We start from the raw sequence: 15,000 nt of genomic DNA on the forward strand, positions 1-15,000 counted from the left end.
ATCGCCTTTCTCTGCGTGTGAGAAGACGCCCCGTCGTCGCGAGAAATTGAAGTTGCGTCCAAAGTCAGGCCGTCTGTTGCCATTCTGGCAATACTGTTCACAAAGGTCGTGAAGTGGAGACGTTGAGAAGTAATTGTTGTAGATCCACGGCTTCGGAAGGACGGTGCCAAGAGGCGCCAAGTGGAACTTTCCGATGCTGTCAAAACGTGATTTGTGGCTCTTGAAGATCGCAAGGCGGGGAAGCCGCCCAAGTGTACCTCTCGGGCGCGCCACTCCACTCTCCGTCCCTGTTCTGGCAGTGATCGACGGATTGGGCAATACGACTGACATTGGAGCCACGATGCATTACATTATATTGACTACATTCCCCATAATGTTATTATTAATGAGATATATTGAGGCGCCAGGCTGTAGTCTCTTACCTCCACAGGATCTCCATCACGAAATACATATCAAGGAATAGCAACTAATGCAATGTCTATGTGGCTGTGCCCTCACCAGCGACCCGGGAGCCAGAGTGTGGGGCGCTTTTGATGGCTTTGGCCCACGAAAACACCCACCTTGCAAATCTGCAGGTCAGGCCCCAGCAGGACCAAGTCAGGCAGCAAGCTGGTGCGCGTCACCTCTCAAGGCAAGAGCCACATATCCGCTTCCGAGTGGGGTAAAATCAGTGAAATACGCATCACTCCAAAGTCTCTTGACTATCTCCCGGCGTGGACTGCCATCAGCTTGAAGTAAAATATGGCTTCCAATGTCGTTAATATCGACCCGGATGGAGACGTCTTCATCATTATTCCGACGTCGGCAATACCTTCAAATCTTGATGTGACGAATCAAGAGGTAACCACGAAGACCGAATCATCAGATTTACAAGATGATATTCAATATCAAGATGGCAGCACTATGCACATACACCCCAACCCTCCTAAGGAAGAGGCATTGGATGAAGGTTGCTGCTGAACCCACCTTTGACAACTAAAATCTGGAGAACCTAGCCTAAGTCTTCTTCTAGATCGAATGCATACAATGTCTACAGAAGAACAACAGTCGGTGTTGCACCTGCGGGTTTCGAAAAAGCATCTAATAATGGCATCAGCTCGTGCCAAGACAATGTATCGTACGAAATGCAAGGAGTCGGTGCCCGACGCCGATGGTTTCTTCCACTGGAAGTTCGAGCCAATTTTCGATCGAATGGCATTTGAGATTGTTATGAATATTATTCATGGACAGACTCACCTGCTGCCGGACAAGGTGACTCTTGATACATTGGCCCATGTGGCTGCCATCACAGATGATCTGCAGTGTCATAACGCGGTGAAGTTTGTAACGGATGCGTGGCTTGAAAGGATGCAGACGTCCCCGCCTAAAGAGATATGTCCGGATCTCCGTAAATGGATTCTCGTCGCTTCAGTTCTTCATCAGCCTGATATTTTTCAATCAACTACGCGTCTGGCAATTGTGCAATGCAGAGGGCCTCTTCTTGGAGATGACATTCCTATTCCTCCCACAATTATCGGTAATGCTAATACTTCTGCATACATGTGACACGTTTGGTGCTAATAAGAGGACAGATGCAATCGAGTCGATGAGGATTCAACTGCTTGGTGAGTTGACCAAGGAAGTGGAGCAGACAATAGACCGCCTGAGCCGAGGCAACTCCCCTTGCACGTTTGAGTGTCGGTCTATGTTGCTCGGAGCATTGATTCAAGAGACGCAATGTGCTCGTATACGACTGTCAGATTCGTTTGGGTCTCTGCCGAACATCTCTCTCACCACCGCGCTGAGTGATATACGCAATTTTCGTTCACCGGATATCTACACGTCGCTATCCGAATACGACGGTCCCATGGACGAATATCAAAGCCGAGAGTCCAATGTAGCCTGGAAACTGGAACGGGTATTTGAAGAGCACGGTCATGCATCCTACTCCAAAAAAGACAAAAAGCACCGCAAACGTATCTCCGCCGCAGATATGCGGGAAAACGAACTTGATGCGTATCCAAGGACACTTTTCAGGCACCAATGCTCTATAGTTAGGCTCTTTGAACCTTTCTTGCAGAAATTTGAAGCGAGTATAACTGGGCTTAACCTCTCTGACTTCTCGGGAATGGAGTGACAGATTTCATGCTTAACTCCTTTGGTTCAATAGCGGAGCATAGCTTACGAATACTCAATCAATAAATAACTAGTATATGCTAACTTGATGCACTGTTGTACCTACTACACAGACACTATTATATGTGTACAGTGGCCAAACCATTGCGATAAATGTGCCTCTGTAGTGCAAATTTTGAGATCGCATATTGTACACAATGCAGGCTCAGCGGGGAAGATAACGCTACACTGCAAAAGATGCTGCGTAGCCCGGTGCGTGCGTATCTCAACGAGTGCAGCCTTGCAAAAGTTGCTCTAATATATCCACTTTGAAGCAACACGTTAAACAATATGAATGGAGCACTTGTGCCATTTGCTATGAGTCTAATGACCTTTTGTATACAACTTGCGGTTTGCCAGTCAGGTCACTTTCATTTGCCCTGAAGCTCTAACATCTTCTAGGTCATGTATTTTGCAAAACTTGCTGGGGGGTTTGCCAGCTGCCTCAAATGGAGGATAATGGCGCCGCCCCACGCTGCCCAATGTGTCGGAGGCAGATTATGGCTTCGCCAGTTTCAGTAATGTCTCGTTTTCTCGGCCGCGAGATCATAATTTTGGATCCATAGCCAACAGATACGGATTTGAGCTCCGTGGTGACTCCAGATCATGCTCCTGCAACTCAGGCACCGTGTCCATTCTGAACACCTTGTCGCTGGCCTACACGCTCTGCAAGACACAAGCCCACACACACCACATGCACAAACACACAAATATAAGTAGATATTTCTTGACACCTGCTTAAGTAATGAATAAGTTAAACAATATTTTTTGGACTTCCATATATTGCAAACTGGTGGATTGTACACAGTACAGACAGTACATAGCATAAACAACAGTATTACCAGAGCCTCTTTTGCGGCCGTCAAACTCTCCACGATACATGTATCCTGATATGCTGGGGGGAGAGCAGTAAGTGCTATATCAGAGGTGTATTCCTGGATGGCGCGGAAAATGAGGCCGCCGTATGGCATAATGTTCGCCACCCGTGGTTTGCATCCAGAACTACTTGGAAGAAGGCTGACAAACAACTGCACGGACACCGGTGCTTCAGCTGCCACTTGCATCTGATGATGGACTCTACACACCATCCAGCTCCTTGAGGCTAAAGGACAATTAAAACCGTAACGTGTCCACGACACGATCGCGACCGGCTCCAGCCGCCCAGGCGCACATTATACCGCAAAGAATCTGGGCACTTGAACTCCATAACACCTAATATCACGGCCAGTGTCGAGAGGGAGTTGGTACCCTATCCTGATACAGCGTGCCTTGCCCACACACGGGATGACGTGCACAGGCAAATAGCTAGGCTCGGGCCGCATGGCGCGGCGCCACAAATCTCTTAAATAGTTAAATTCCGCAAAGTTGTGACATAAGTTCCACTAATTAACATGATGGACTATGCAGTTTCATGTATTACAGTGTGTATCTAGCAGGTCCCATGCGTAACACCAGTTTGGATTGTTTGGTTTCAGCGGTGTGGGACCCAAGAAGAGCCAAAAATCTCAGCATGAAACGTCACACTGGAAGAAAATTCGGTGCAGGAGCGGAGATCAATTGTTATATCCATTGGTCTTAGTGTCGTGAATAAAGCACAGGTCAATCAGTCGCCGTCAATCAGCCTAGACAGCTTATGCAAGGTAGCCGCGGCCAGCACATGGACGAGCACAAAAGACGCGGGGAATTTCTCGACTGGCCGGAGCCCCCCTGTCCTTGGCTACAAATCCAGCGTCTCGACTCCATCTTTCCGTCTACAGAGTTAGTAGCATGCGCCGAGCTGGACAGGAGCATATTTCTAAGAACCAAGTTTGAAGTTCTCGTAAGGAATACATTTAAGCGCCTTGTTCCATTCCTCCCATCGCTCGTTGACTTTATGCAGCCGTTGCAACGCAGGCACAACTTCAGCAGGTCATGTGCCACATAAACGCAGCCACTTTACCAGGCATACATAAACCACGTATCCAGTGTGACACCGTCGCGGCCTTCCTTGGGCGTCCTTCAAACAATGCTTTGTTGAAAGCTGCTGGCCATATGAGCCGCTACGTCGAGCCCCGACCAATGCTACTCATCTTGACTTTGAGCACATCAAAACCGACCCACGCTAGTCAAACTTATCGACGGCTGAGTGTCGGCTTGCATGCTGAGACCGTCTGATGAGGGTCGCCGGCGTGTAGTCAGCGGTTGAACAACGATCGTGTCCAGAGTGCTCTCAACAGGAGTACGATCGTGTGATTCGGGTGAATCACTGTGTGAAACGTCCAGAGACCGGTGTGCAGGTGAGCTCGTGCCTGTTTGCAACAGGGCGTCTGGTGCGGAGTTGGTCGAGCTGGTTGAACTTGGGCTGGTGAGGCGTCCCTATTGTCCAGCTGAGGTGTTGGTTCCGGCGTCGGAAGGGTAGGGCAGGCAGCTGCTGCAGTGCCCCACATGAGGTACGATCAGGGTAGGCTTGATATGCGACATCTGTTCTAACTGCCTTCGCTGGGTCAAGTCCGTTCGGCTTCAGTGCAACCCTTTCAGTCTCCTCTTGCTAAACCTATCGGGCTATCCTACCGCTTTGTCCTAACGTGAAAGGCGCTCACGCACCTCACGACTCGGCGGTCGCAGTCGAGTTCGAACCGCCTTCGACGGACTATCCTCTACGGCCTCGTGTTTCTTGCCTAGCGATGCGTCTTTTAGAAATCTTACCAAATGGGGACTTACGCCTGACCCAGAAGTTGCTCGATGATGCGATCCCTCAATATGCCATCCTCTCGCACACATGGGGAGATGAGAGCAAAGAGGTCACCTTTGAAGATATAGTCGGAGGTTCAGACCGAGGCAAGGCTGGATATAAGAAGATCAAGTTCTGCGGCAATCAAGCGACTCAAGATGGCTTACGATACTTCTGGGTGGACAGTTGTTGCATCAAGAAGTCTAGCGACGCTGAGCTTTCGGAGTCGCTCAACTCCATGTTCCGCTGGTACCAACGCGCCGAGAAGTGCTACGTGTACCTGTCTGATGTGTCTACTACGAGGAAGAGGAAAACGAGCGGGGGGGACACACTGAAAACGTGGGAACAGGCTTTTCGGGAGAGTAGATGGTTCACTCGGGGCTGGACGCTTCAGGAGCTCCTCGCTCCTACGTCAGTGAAATTTTTCTCCAAAGAGGGCGAAGAACTTGGTGATAAACAGTCTCTCGAACAAGAGATCTACGAAATTACGAGGATCCCTATTTCAGCACTTCGAGAGTCTAAGTTATCTAGATTCAGCACTGAACAGAAATTCGACTGGGCAAAGAACCGGCAAACAACACGCGAGGAAGATTGGGCGTACTCTCTCTTGGGCATTTTCGAAATCTCGATGCCAGTTGTATATGGAGAAGGGAGGAGAAACGCAGTTAGGCGGCTGGAGAAGGAGATTGATGATACCTCGAAGGCTAAGCAGTGCTTGCGTGACCTACGCGTAACCGACCCTCGTGCTGACAAAGTTCGGATCGAAGAGGCTAAGGGTGGCTTGATACCGGACTCATACCGCTGGATCCTCGAAAATAACGATTTCAAACAATGGCGTAATGGCCAGCAGAGCCACTTGCTGTGGATCAAAGGCGATCCTGGGAAGGGAAAAACGATGCTGCTCTGTGGAATTATCGACGAGCTGAAGAAGTCAATAGCCGAGACACATCTCCTGTCCTTCTTTTATTGTCAGGCAACCGATTCGCGAATTAACAGTGCCACGGCCGTCCTACGAGGTCTTTTGTACTTGCTTATCGACCAGCAGCCATCGCTTATTTGGCATATCCAGAAGCAGCATGACCTCGCAGGCAAAAACGTCTTCGAAGACACAAATGCTTGGGTCGCCCTGTCCGACATCTTCACAAACGTTCTACAAGACCCGAGCTTGAAAAGCACTTACTTAATCATCGACGCGCTCGACGAATGCACTATAGGCCTGCCGAAACTACTAGACGTTATCATCCGGAAGTCGCCGGTATCTCCCCATATCAAGTGGCTTGTCTCTAGTCGCAACTGGCCCCCCATCGGAGAGTGGTTAGACAAGGCCCGAAGAAAGGTGACGCTGCGCCTCGAGCTAAATGCGGAGTCTATCTCTACGGCTGTCAGCATATATATCCGGCATAAAGTGCGTCAGCTAGCGCAGGAGAAGAAGTACGATAATAAGACGCGACGCGCTGTACTCGACCATCTGTCCTCAAATGCGAATGGCACTTTTCTTTGGGTGGCTTTAGTATGTCAAAACCTCCAGAATATCCCACGGGGAAGAATCCGCGCGAGGTTAAACTCCTTTCCGCCTGGGCTTAATCCTCTTTACGAGCGAATGATGAAACAGATATGCGAATCGGAGGATTCGGAACTCTGCAAGCGGATACTGGCTTCGATCTCGACCGTATACGAACCGATCACTCTGACTGAATTAACATCACTTGTCGAAATGCTCGAAGAGTCGTCCGACGATATAGAGTCATTACAAGAGATTGTTGGCCTTTGCGGTTCGTTCCTAACCATTCAAAAAGACACGATCTATTTTGTGCATCAGTCCGCAAAGGACTATCTACTCGCAAAGGCATCCGTTGAGATCTTTCCATTGGGAAGGAGACAGGGCCACTACGACATCTTCTCGAGATCTCTCGTGGTCATGTCTAGGACGTTACGACGAAATATCTACAGCTTAAATGCGCTTGGGTATGGTATCGAGCAGGTGAAGCCGACAGACTCAGATCCACTAGCGGCGTCGCGTTACTCGTGCGTTTATTGGGTTGATCACCTCTGTGACTGGAATCCTTCTATTACAAATGACCAGGTGGACCTGAAGGATGGAGGCATAGTGGATACGTTCCTCAGAACGAAGTATCTGTACTGGCTCGAGGCTCTTAGCCTTTGCAGAAGCGTGCCGAAAGGGGTGCTTGCCATGGGGAGACTCGAGGCGCTCGTCCAGGTGGGCTTTGGACTTGCGATACTATTGATGAATAATTCCTGCTGACATGATTTTAGGGGAGGGCAGATAGACTCACACTACTCGAGCTAGTTCGAGATGCTCGCCGATTCATTATGTATCACAAGCGGGCAATACAGATCAGCCCTCTTCAGGCATATATGTCTGCACTCATATTCAGTCCACCCGACAGCCTAATACGGCGCCAGTTCAAAGAGGAAGAGCCAGAATGGATTACGATAAAGCCAGCTATAGGAGAAAGATGGAGCGCCTGCCTACAGACGCTCGAGGGCCACAGCGATTAGGTCAACTCGGTCATGTTCTCGCACGACTCGACCCTACTCGCATCGGCATTGTGGGACGGGACGGTTAGGATCTGGGATGCCAGTAACGGCGAGTGCCTGTAAACGCTTGTGGGCCACAGCGGCCACGTTAACTTGGTTGCCTTCTTGCACGACTTAATCCTGCTTGTATTGGCATTAGGGGATAAGACGGTTAAGATCTGGGATGCCAGCAACGGCAAGTGCTTATGGACGCTTAAGGGTCACAGTGACTCTGTCCGCTTAGTTGCCTTCTTGCACGACTTAACCCGGCTCGTATCGGCATCGGGAGATAGGACGGTCAGGATCTGGGATGCCAGCAGTAGTGAGTGCCTGCAGACGCTTGAGGGCCGTAGCAGCTCTGTTGGAACGGTCGCCTTCTCGCACGACTCGACCCTGCTCGCGTCGGCGTGGGGCGGGACGGTTAAGATCTGGGATGCCAGCAACGGCGAGTGCCTACGGACGCTTGAGGGTCATAGCCGCCCTGTCTGCTTGGTTGCCTTCTCGCACGACTCGACCCTACTCGCATCGGCCTCAGAGGGCGGGACTGTCAGGATCTGGGATGCTAGCAGCAGCAAGTGCCTGTAGATGCTCGACGGCTGCAGCGACTCCGTTTACTTGGTCGCCTTCTCGCACGACTCGACCCTGCTCGCGTTGGCGTGGGGCGGGACGGTTAAGATCTGGGATGCCAGCAACGGCGAGTGCCTACGGACGCTTGAGGGTCATAGCCGCCCTGTCTGCTTGGTTGCCTTCTCGCACGACTCGACCCTACTCGCATCGGCATTGTGGGACGGGACGGTTAGGATCTGGGATGCCAGTAACGGCGAGTGCCTACGAACGCTTAAGGGTCACAGCGACTCTGTCTGCTTGGTCGCCTTCTTGCACGACTCGACCTGGCTTGTATTGGTATTAGGAGATGGGACGGTTAGGATCTGGGATGCCAGCAGCAGCGAACGCCTGCAGACGCTTGAGGGTCACAGCGGCCCCGTTGACTCGGTCGCCTTCTGGCATGACTTGACCCGGCTCGTGTCGGCATCGTGGGATGGGACGGTCAGGATCTGGGACACCAGCAGCGGCAAGTGCCTACAGATGCTTGATGGCTATAGTAGTTGGGTTAACATGGTGGCCTTCTCGCACGACTCGACCCTGCTCGTGTCGGCGTCGCAAGACGGGACCGTCAATATCTGGGATGCTAGCAGCGGCGAGTGCCTACAGACGCTTAAGGGTCACAGCAACTCCATTTGCTTAGTCGCTTTCTTACACAACTTAACACGGATCGTATCGGCATTAAGTAATAGGACGGTTAGGATCTGGGATACTAGCAGTGGCGAGTGCCTATGGACGCTCGAGGGCCACAGCAGCTTTGTCAACAGCGTCGCCTTCTTACACGACTTAATAAGGATCGTATTAGCGTCGTGGGACGGCACGGTCAGGATCTGGGACGCAGGCAGCGGCGAGTGCCTGAAGGCGCTTGAGGGCTATAATGAGTGCGTCTACATGGCCGCCTTCTTGCCTGACGCGATACGGCTTGCGTTGGCGTCGAGGGACGGGACTGCCAGGATCTGGGACGCCAGTAGCGGCGAGTGCCTGTAAACGCTCGAGGGCTATAGTAACTACGTTAACACGGTCGCGTTCTCGCCTAACTCGACACGGCTCGTATCGGCATCGAGGGATGAAACGGTTAAGGTCTAGGATGCCGGCAACGGCGAGTGCCTACGGACGCTCAATCTTGGCAAGACGCTGCATAACATTTCATTCGACACTACAGGCTCGCATCTGCATATTGATATCGGTACCGTTGCTCTGGATGCACTATCAGCTTCTAACACATCACCAGACGAACCTCAAAATCCGCGGTATCAAGACGTAGGTTTGAGTCCAAATGAAGAGTGGATAACATACAATTCAGAGAACCTAGTATGGTTACCATCTGAGTACCGGCCGTCGAGCTCGGCCGTGTCAGGGAGCACGATCGGTATCGGTGTTGGATCTGGAAAGGTGTGGATGTGCAATCTCCAGGTTACCGGCTTTGGACTTCGCTAGAAGCCTTTGCGTGAAGTGTTTCCATTTCAATATAACTAATTTTTTTTATCATATCTCTATTTACAGAGGGGTGTGGGGATGAGCGTGAATAAATAGTCGAGCAGTTTCGCCTACTATTCATGTCGAAGCTTCTAGAGCAGTAAGACTGGCTTTTCGCCTTGACCTTGGGATGGCCAGCAAGATCCATCTATGAATTGTGATAATGGTGAACGGAACCAGTGGCAAGCTGCGTGACGGAGCGGACTCCTTCCCGTCGATACCTCATTCGGGATAAACCTATAGGACAAAAGGATGTCCTCTGTTTTGAATGGAAGCAGCTGGGTTGATGAACCACTGTCTATGCTTGGTGATTCACGATATATGCGACTACTCAGATTCTCACAAGAACAAGGAGTGGCAGGGCTATGCAGCAATGGTGGCAGCTGCATAACCTAAAGACTTTCTCAACCGAGTTACCCCAAGCAGGATAGAAGCTGAGAAGAAAATCAGCGATGTTATCGCCTCTAGTAAGTCGCCTAGGAGGGATGGCTTCAGAGTCCACCTCCAACAGCCGTAGGTTTCCTATAGCCGTTACGAATGGAAAGGCACTAAACGATGTATTAGTCCAGACATGCGAAACGTCAAATCTAGAGCGGCCTTTCATGAACCGGGGTGCTTGGAGGAGAGGCGTATCGCATCGGAACCTCGGCTGGCAAGTATGAACTGCGAGCTGGTGATAGCACAACCACCAAGCAATCCGATCGGGATATTCATGAAGTGTTAGAAAAGTCTTATACAATCGAGGGTCAGATTGGTATGGCCAAAGATACTACATGCGAGATTGACGAGTGTTCGTGCAACGCTTCCACGCATCAGTCAACTAATAATAAGCACACGACCGATGTGACGGAATCTACGTCCAGCTCGGGCTCGGGCGTTTCTTCTTCTCGAAGTCGCCTCTGGTAGGCCTCAATCTCCGCCGAGTTCAAGGTGATCTCCATTCCGCTAACTCGACGATTGGGTAGAGGATAAAATTGGGCTAAAGCAAAAAGAAAAAAAAATAAAAATAATTAGATGGTTGCATTCAAGTCTTTGCAAATGTAGTCTGAAGGAGATGAGTCGTTAAAAAAAAAAAAAGAAACCTTGTTAACGACGGTCTGCGACGTTTTGTACGTTTGGTTGCTGGCGCTGGCAGGCACCGGATTCCGTTTGCTGCATTCGCACCCATCGTACCCTTGTTTGTACTGTGTATACTGGTTGATACATCCAACCAATCCTGGGAGGTACAAGGTGGGATGGTGTTCCGACCATCCAAAATCCGATATTTTCTCATCAGGAAACGGAATCACGGACTGCAACACATGCACTCTGGTTGTAACGCCAACGCACCACACACGAATAATCATGCTCTGGAAGGAATTGCCAGTCGAGGTGCAGATCATAATCACCAATTACTTAGATCCTAGGTCTGCTGCGATAGTTTGGTTGCACCTGTATTAGCAACTATCTAAATAGAACTAGTAGCGCTTGCGCCACCTGAGAGTATGGGCAGTATCTTTAAGCCTGGAGTCTATTTAGAAAGCATAGTATCGGAACTACGTTGCTGCTCTATTAAATACTAATTAGCTAGTGACCTCTTATTGCTTAGCATGGATCTAGATTATCTGTTCTTTGCCAAACCAAAACTCCAATCAGATCCTCTAATTATAGCACTGCTTATATTTGTTGGCGGTTGATTTATACCATGTCCTCCCGGTATTTACAGGCACTTACGCAATCAAGAGCATCTTGATGGCTCGTTATAACAACCTGCCCTGCGGCCATGGTAATAAGAGAAGCCTTATGGGCGCAACGCGAAAGTTTGGCAAGATGTTTACTGCTCGGGTCTAGGACCGGGAAGGAGTCATAGAGACTTCGAGTCAAGTCTCTGCAATGATTATGGGGAGAGCCACTGGGTTGGCAACTTCGCGGAAGTTGGCTATCAACTTGGATCTGCTAGGAGCTGACAAGAGACTTCCAGCCTCGTTCGCCTCGCTAATGCCATAATGGGCGATGCTGTCTATTCTGAAGAGGCGCTTGATCGGATCATTACCCCAGCTTATGGAAGCCAACCCGTAGTCAACTGTGGACAGGGAATTCCTTGGACCTGAAGGCAATGTGGAATACTCGATTCGTACAGATGAAATGAAGGTGCGCCAGACAGTTGTAGTTCTTCCGAGTAAGCATTGGTTCGGCGAGAATTGTGTTGTACGTGTCCGGTTTATCGAAATCCGAATGCTAAAACAACAGATTTCGCTCAAGTTTTGCAATCACAGTGCTGGTGAGTATGCTTGCTGTTTCACTACGGAGATCAACGACAATTGTATTGAAAGACTACACTGAGATGAACTTTATTTAGTGTACAGGACGATGCGTTAGGGTCTTACCCTTGGTAAACCAAATCCCTGCCCTTCTGCCTATATTCGCTAAGATCATGAGGCACACATCAGCCTTTGCGTTCGGGTTTCCTGCCAGATTAAGTTATGCTTTTCGCAATCGCCTACCTTTAGTTGATCTACTTGATTCAAAAACTAATCTAAAGAAACTGGAGTCTTGATTTCAACAACTGAATAACATGATCATGGATTGGATGCTAGCAGAGACATCATGACACCGTCCCATGAACTCGCAAGGCATGGTTCTGTAGATGCATCTTATGAGAGAGTGTCATATCGCAGACTTTACACATTGGCTGTTCGCTGTCTCGCAATTGCGATAGGTGTCTACGACGGAAGTGCTTGCTCAAATCTCCTGGCGTATAAAATTCCTGGATCTTATCCTCCACACGAGGGTCGTCCGGAGGCAGCGAGAGTGCAGCGCCAATGCATAGAAAGCACCTCCTGGGTCTCTGTTCTGGCTTGTCAATAAAAACGGACAGAGTCGCGAGGAACAAAGGGTCGTCTTCCGATGGCTTATGAAGACTCTCACGCGAGACCGACGTTGTTGACAGAATTCTTGTCCGGCGTGCAGTTGGTCCTTCCTCTACGTTGCAATATGCAACTATGGCTTCAATCGCGTTGTCTCTGCGTCGGTATTGACCCTCGAGAGTATTATCGACCGGAGCTGTAAGTGCCTCAACTAGCAACTTTTGAGCCGGTCGCTGGGGACCGACTGCATGATCCACCGATGGTTCTGCAAATCCAATTCCTTGTAGTTGACGTTCAATATCGTCCACAGCCTGTTCGTCCGTCCAGTCGTCCCGAATTTTCTGTTTAAGTTCTCGTTTTAGCTTCTGCTTTAACGACCGCAACTCGCGGTGAGTCTTTTTGTGCTGTTCAGAACCCGGGCGTAATTTTCGCATCTGGGTTGTAAGCCGTCGAACACGAGGATCTGATGCGATAGACGCCGTTTGTTCAGCAGTGAGATCTGTAGGTCGCCGTTTGCTCATCGAGTGGCCAATGCTGCAAGCCTGATCAATGAGTGCCTGCTGTGGCTTTTGCCGACGGATAATGGCCCATGGGTCAGCGCGGACAATACGGCCGAGGTAGTGTTTCTGGAAAGGGGTGGAATTGGCGTGGTCAAGGGATAGGTTTCGAAGCGCTTCACTCATGTCGGCTGTTATATCAAACATTAAAAGTGTCCTTTCAAATTAAATGGACTTAACTTACGGCTTTGGTCAAACTCATTGGCAGCATTATAGCGCAGGCTGTACGGTATTGTTTCGTATTGAAGTCCCATTATCTCGCCCACTCTTTTGACCCAGCTCGCGATCATGCCATGGGTGATGGTCTTTGTTGCTGACATTTCATACCCCGTCAAGGTCTTGACCGCACGACGAAATATCCACGCCTCTTTGAGATCACTTCTTAGAGGTAGAGGCAGCTCCCGCTCGCCGGGATGTATGTCCAGCCCATCTAGTTGCCTAGGAGAGGTAAGATGGGATGCGCGAAATGCTCGGTGCCGGAATAGAATGCCTAGCAGAAAAGCGTGCGGACTGAGGAGTAGGGACGGGTCAAACATCATCTCTGGGATCGTAAATGTTTTGCTGGTGGCGTATTAGCAGGGGTAATCCAAGCAATCAATACAGGGACAACAGGAATAGTGCACTAACGCGTCCTTAGTACCAAGATATGACTTCGTGAACTCCAACGTAAATCGAATCAAGACCTTGTGCGGTCCGCCTTCCGGGTCTCTCGCCAGGGCCACTCTGATGTCTCCGAAGCGAAGCCGCAGGATGGACGTAGGGCGAGAGCCTGCGGGGGCAAGCAGGAGGAGGAAGAGCACGGCTAAAATTCGGAGTTCTCCAAGGTCAAACGATTTCTTTGTGGTGCTCAGCGTGGTCTCGATTTGTTCCTTCAAATCGTTGATAGTCATGCAGCGATTCGCTCTCTTCTGGTCGCTTAGCCCATGCTTTCTTGCAAGCTCTCGGAGGACCTAAGGAAACGTTACAACCTGTATGTTCATCTATATTAAGTATGACTTACCTTATGCATATTGCGGTTCAATTTCGGATCGAGCTTCGCGCCGATGGCCCTCTCATATACGAGTCGGAAGACTTTCCAGGCTGTGCCCAGCGAGCTGCTCTTAGTAGTGCCTCTCAATCTTCTACCGTCCTTGCCCGCCTTTTGGTTCAATCGCCATTCAAAGAATTTATAGAGTATGCCTATAGAAATAGACTCGAAGCACACGTGCGGGTCACGCGATAGAACTTCATTGCAAAATCTACGGGTGGACAGTTAGAAAATAGAGTCCACGAGAGGTGAGTAAATAGCGTGACTTACTGTTGCCACTGCACCTCTATCGCGTCCAACAAGACTGTGCTCCCGGGGCTGTAGTCTTCTCCACCGAATGAGCTTTCATTGAATTGTTCTATACCAAGCCGGTAATATTCAGGCGGATGTATGTTTCCACCAAAAAGTTGGATTTGATCTTCAATGTCCAGATCATCATTGTCCTGGTCGAGATCCGTTACATCAGTTTCACCGCCAGACAGATCCACTTCATCCACGTCGAAGCAGCTCTCAACCTCTGGGGAAAAAGAGGACTCGGAATCGTCCGCGTCAGGCGAGCGTCGATGGCGTGCCATGACGGGTCAAATGGTGTGAGGTTGCGATCCGGGCGAGGCGATGGGTGCGACTAGAGGAGCTTGAGCTTAATTTGGATGGGAGTGGGAGGGTTGTACGGGGAACAAAAAAATCGCCTTGCCGCTGCGGCCACGAGGGCGGGCTTTTAAATGCAACTTTAGAGACCATTTCTAAGTTCTTGAAAAGGGCAGTGAGTTGACAGGAGCATGTTGCTCGGAGCTTGGTTCCAAGTTCTCATAAATTGGCCAGCTCATTTAACCGCCTTGTCCGGATCCTGCCCAATGAGGAGTGAGTACCTGGCGGTACATCGCGGAACATTCACTGATGTGGCCTACCAATGGGCCAGACTACATAGCTTAAAGCGGCGTTGGATCCTTGGCCAATGGCCCACCTCTTTCCGTGGCCAAAACCACCAAAACTGGTGGTGCTTTTGCCGTCTTTTTCTTAAAGCTAGTTTTTTATTTAATAATAATTTAATAAAAATATTTTATAATTATTTTATAAAAGTTTATAATT

General features: G+C 49.8%; 3 protein-coding genes across 3 annotated transcripts; 2 read left to right on the plus strand and 1 right to left on the minus strand.

Moving 5' to 3' along the window:
- Positions 1 to 1,086: 1,086 nt before the first annotated feature.
- On the plus strand, positions 1,087 to 2,116 carry MAA_10527 (uncharacterized protein; the record flags this gene model as incomplete). The annotated part of the gene is made up of 2 exons (XM_007828525.2): positions 1,087 to 1,516; positions 1,572 to 2,116. 2 exons carry the CDS (start codon positions 1,087 to 1,089, stop codon positions 2,114 to 2,116), a joined length of 975 nt encoding a protein of 324 aa, XP_007826716.2.
- A 2,701-nt stretch (positions 2,117 to 4,817) lies between these two features.
- On the plus strand, positions 4,818 to 8,992 carry MAA_10528 (hnwd1; the record flags this gene model as incomplete). Its single annotated transcript, XM_007828526.2, has 4 exons — positions 4,818 to 7,082; positions 7,261 to 7,447; positions 7,563 to 7,948; positions 7,988 to 8,992. 4 exons carry the CDS (start codon positions 4,818 to 4,820, stop codon positions 8,990 to 8,992), a joined length of 3,843 nt encoding a protein of 1,280 aa, XP_007826717.2.
- A 3,073-nt stretch (positions 8,993 to 12,065) lies between these two features.
- MAA_10529 (C2H2 finger domain-containing protein) lies at positions 12,066 to 14,486 on the minus strand (the record flags this gene model as incomplete). Its single annotated transcript, XM_007828527.1, has 5 exons — positions 12,066 to 13,015; positions 13,069 to 13,445; positions 13,512 to 13,834; positions 13,885 to 14,122; positions 14,182 to 14,486. The coding sequence occupies 5 exons, from the start codon at positions 14,484 to 14,486 to the stop codon at positions 12,066 to 12,068; spliced, it is 2,193 nt and encodes a 730-aa protein (XP_007826718.1).
- Positions 14,487 to 15,000: the final 514 nt, after the last annotated feature.

This window comes from Metarhizium robertsii (assembly GCF_000187425.2).
Source record: "Metarhizium robertsii ARSEF 23 chromosome Unknown MAA_Scf_58, whole genome shotgun sequence".
NCBI lineage: Eukaryota > Fungi > Ascomycota > Sordariomycetes > Hypocreales > Clavicipitaceae > Metarhizium > Metarhizium robertsii.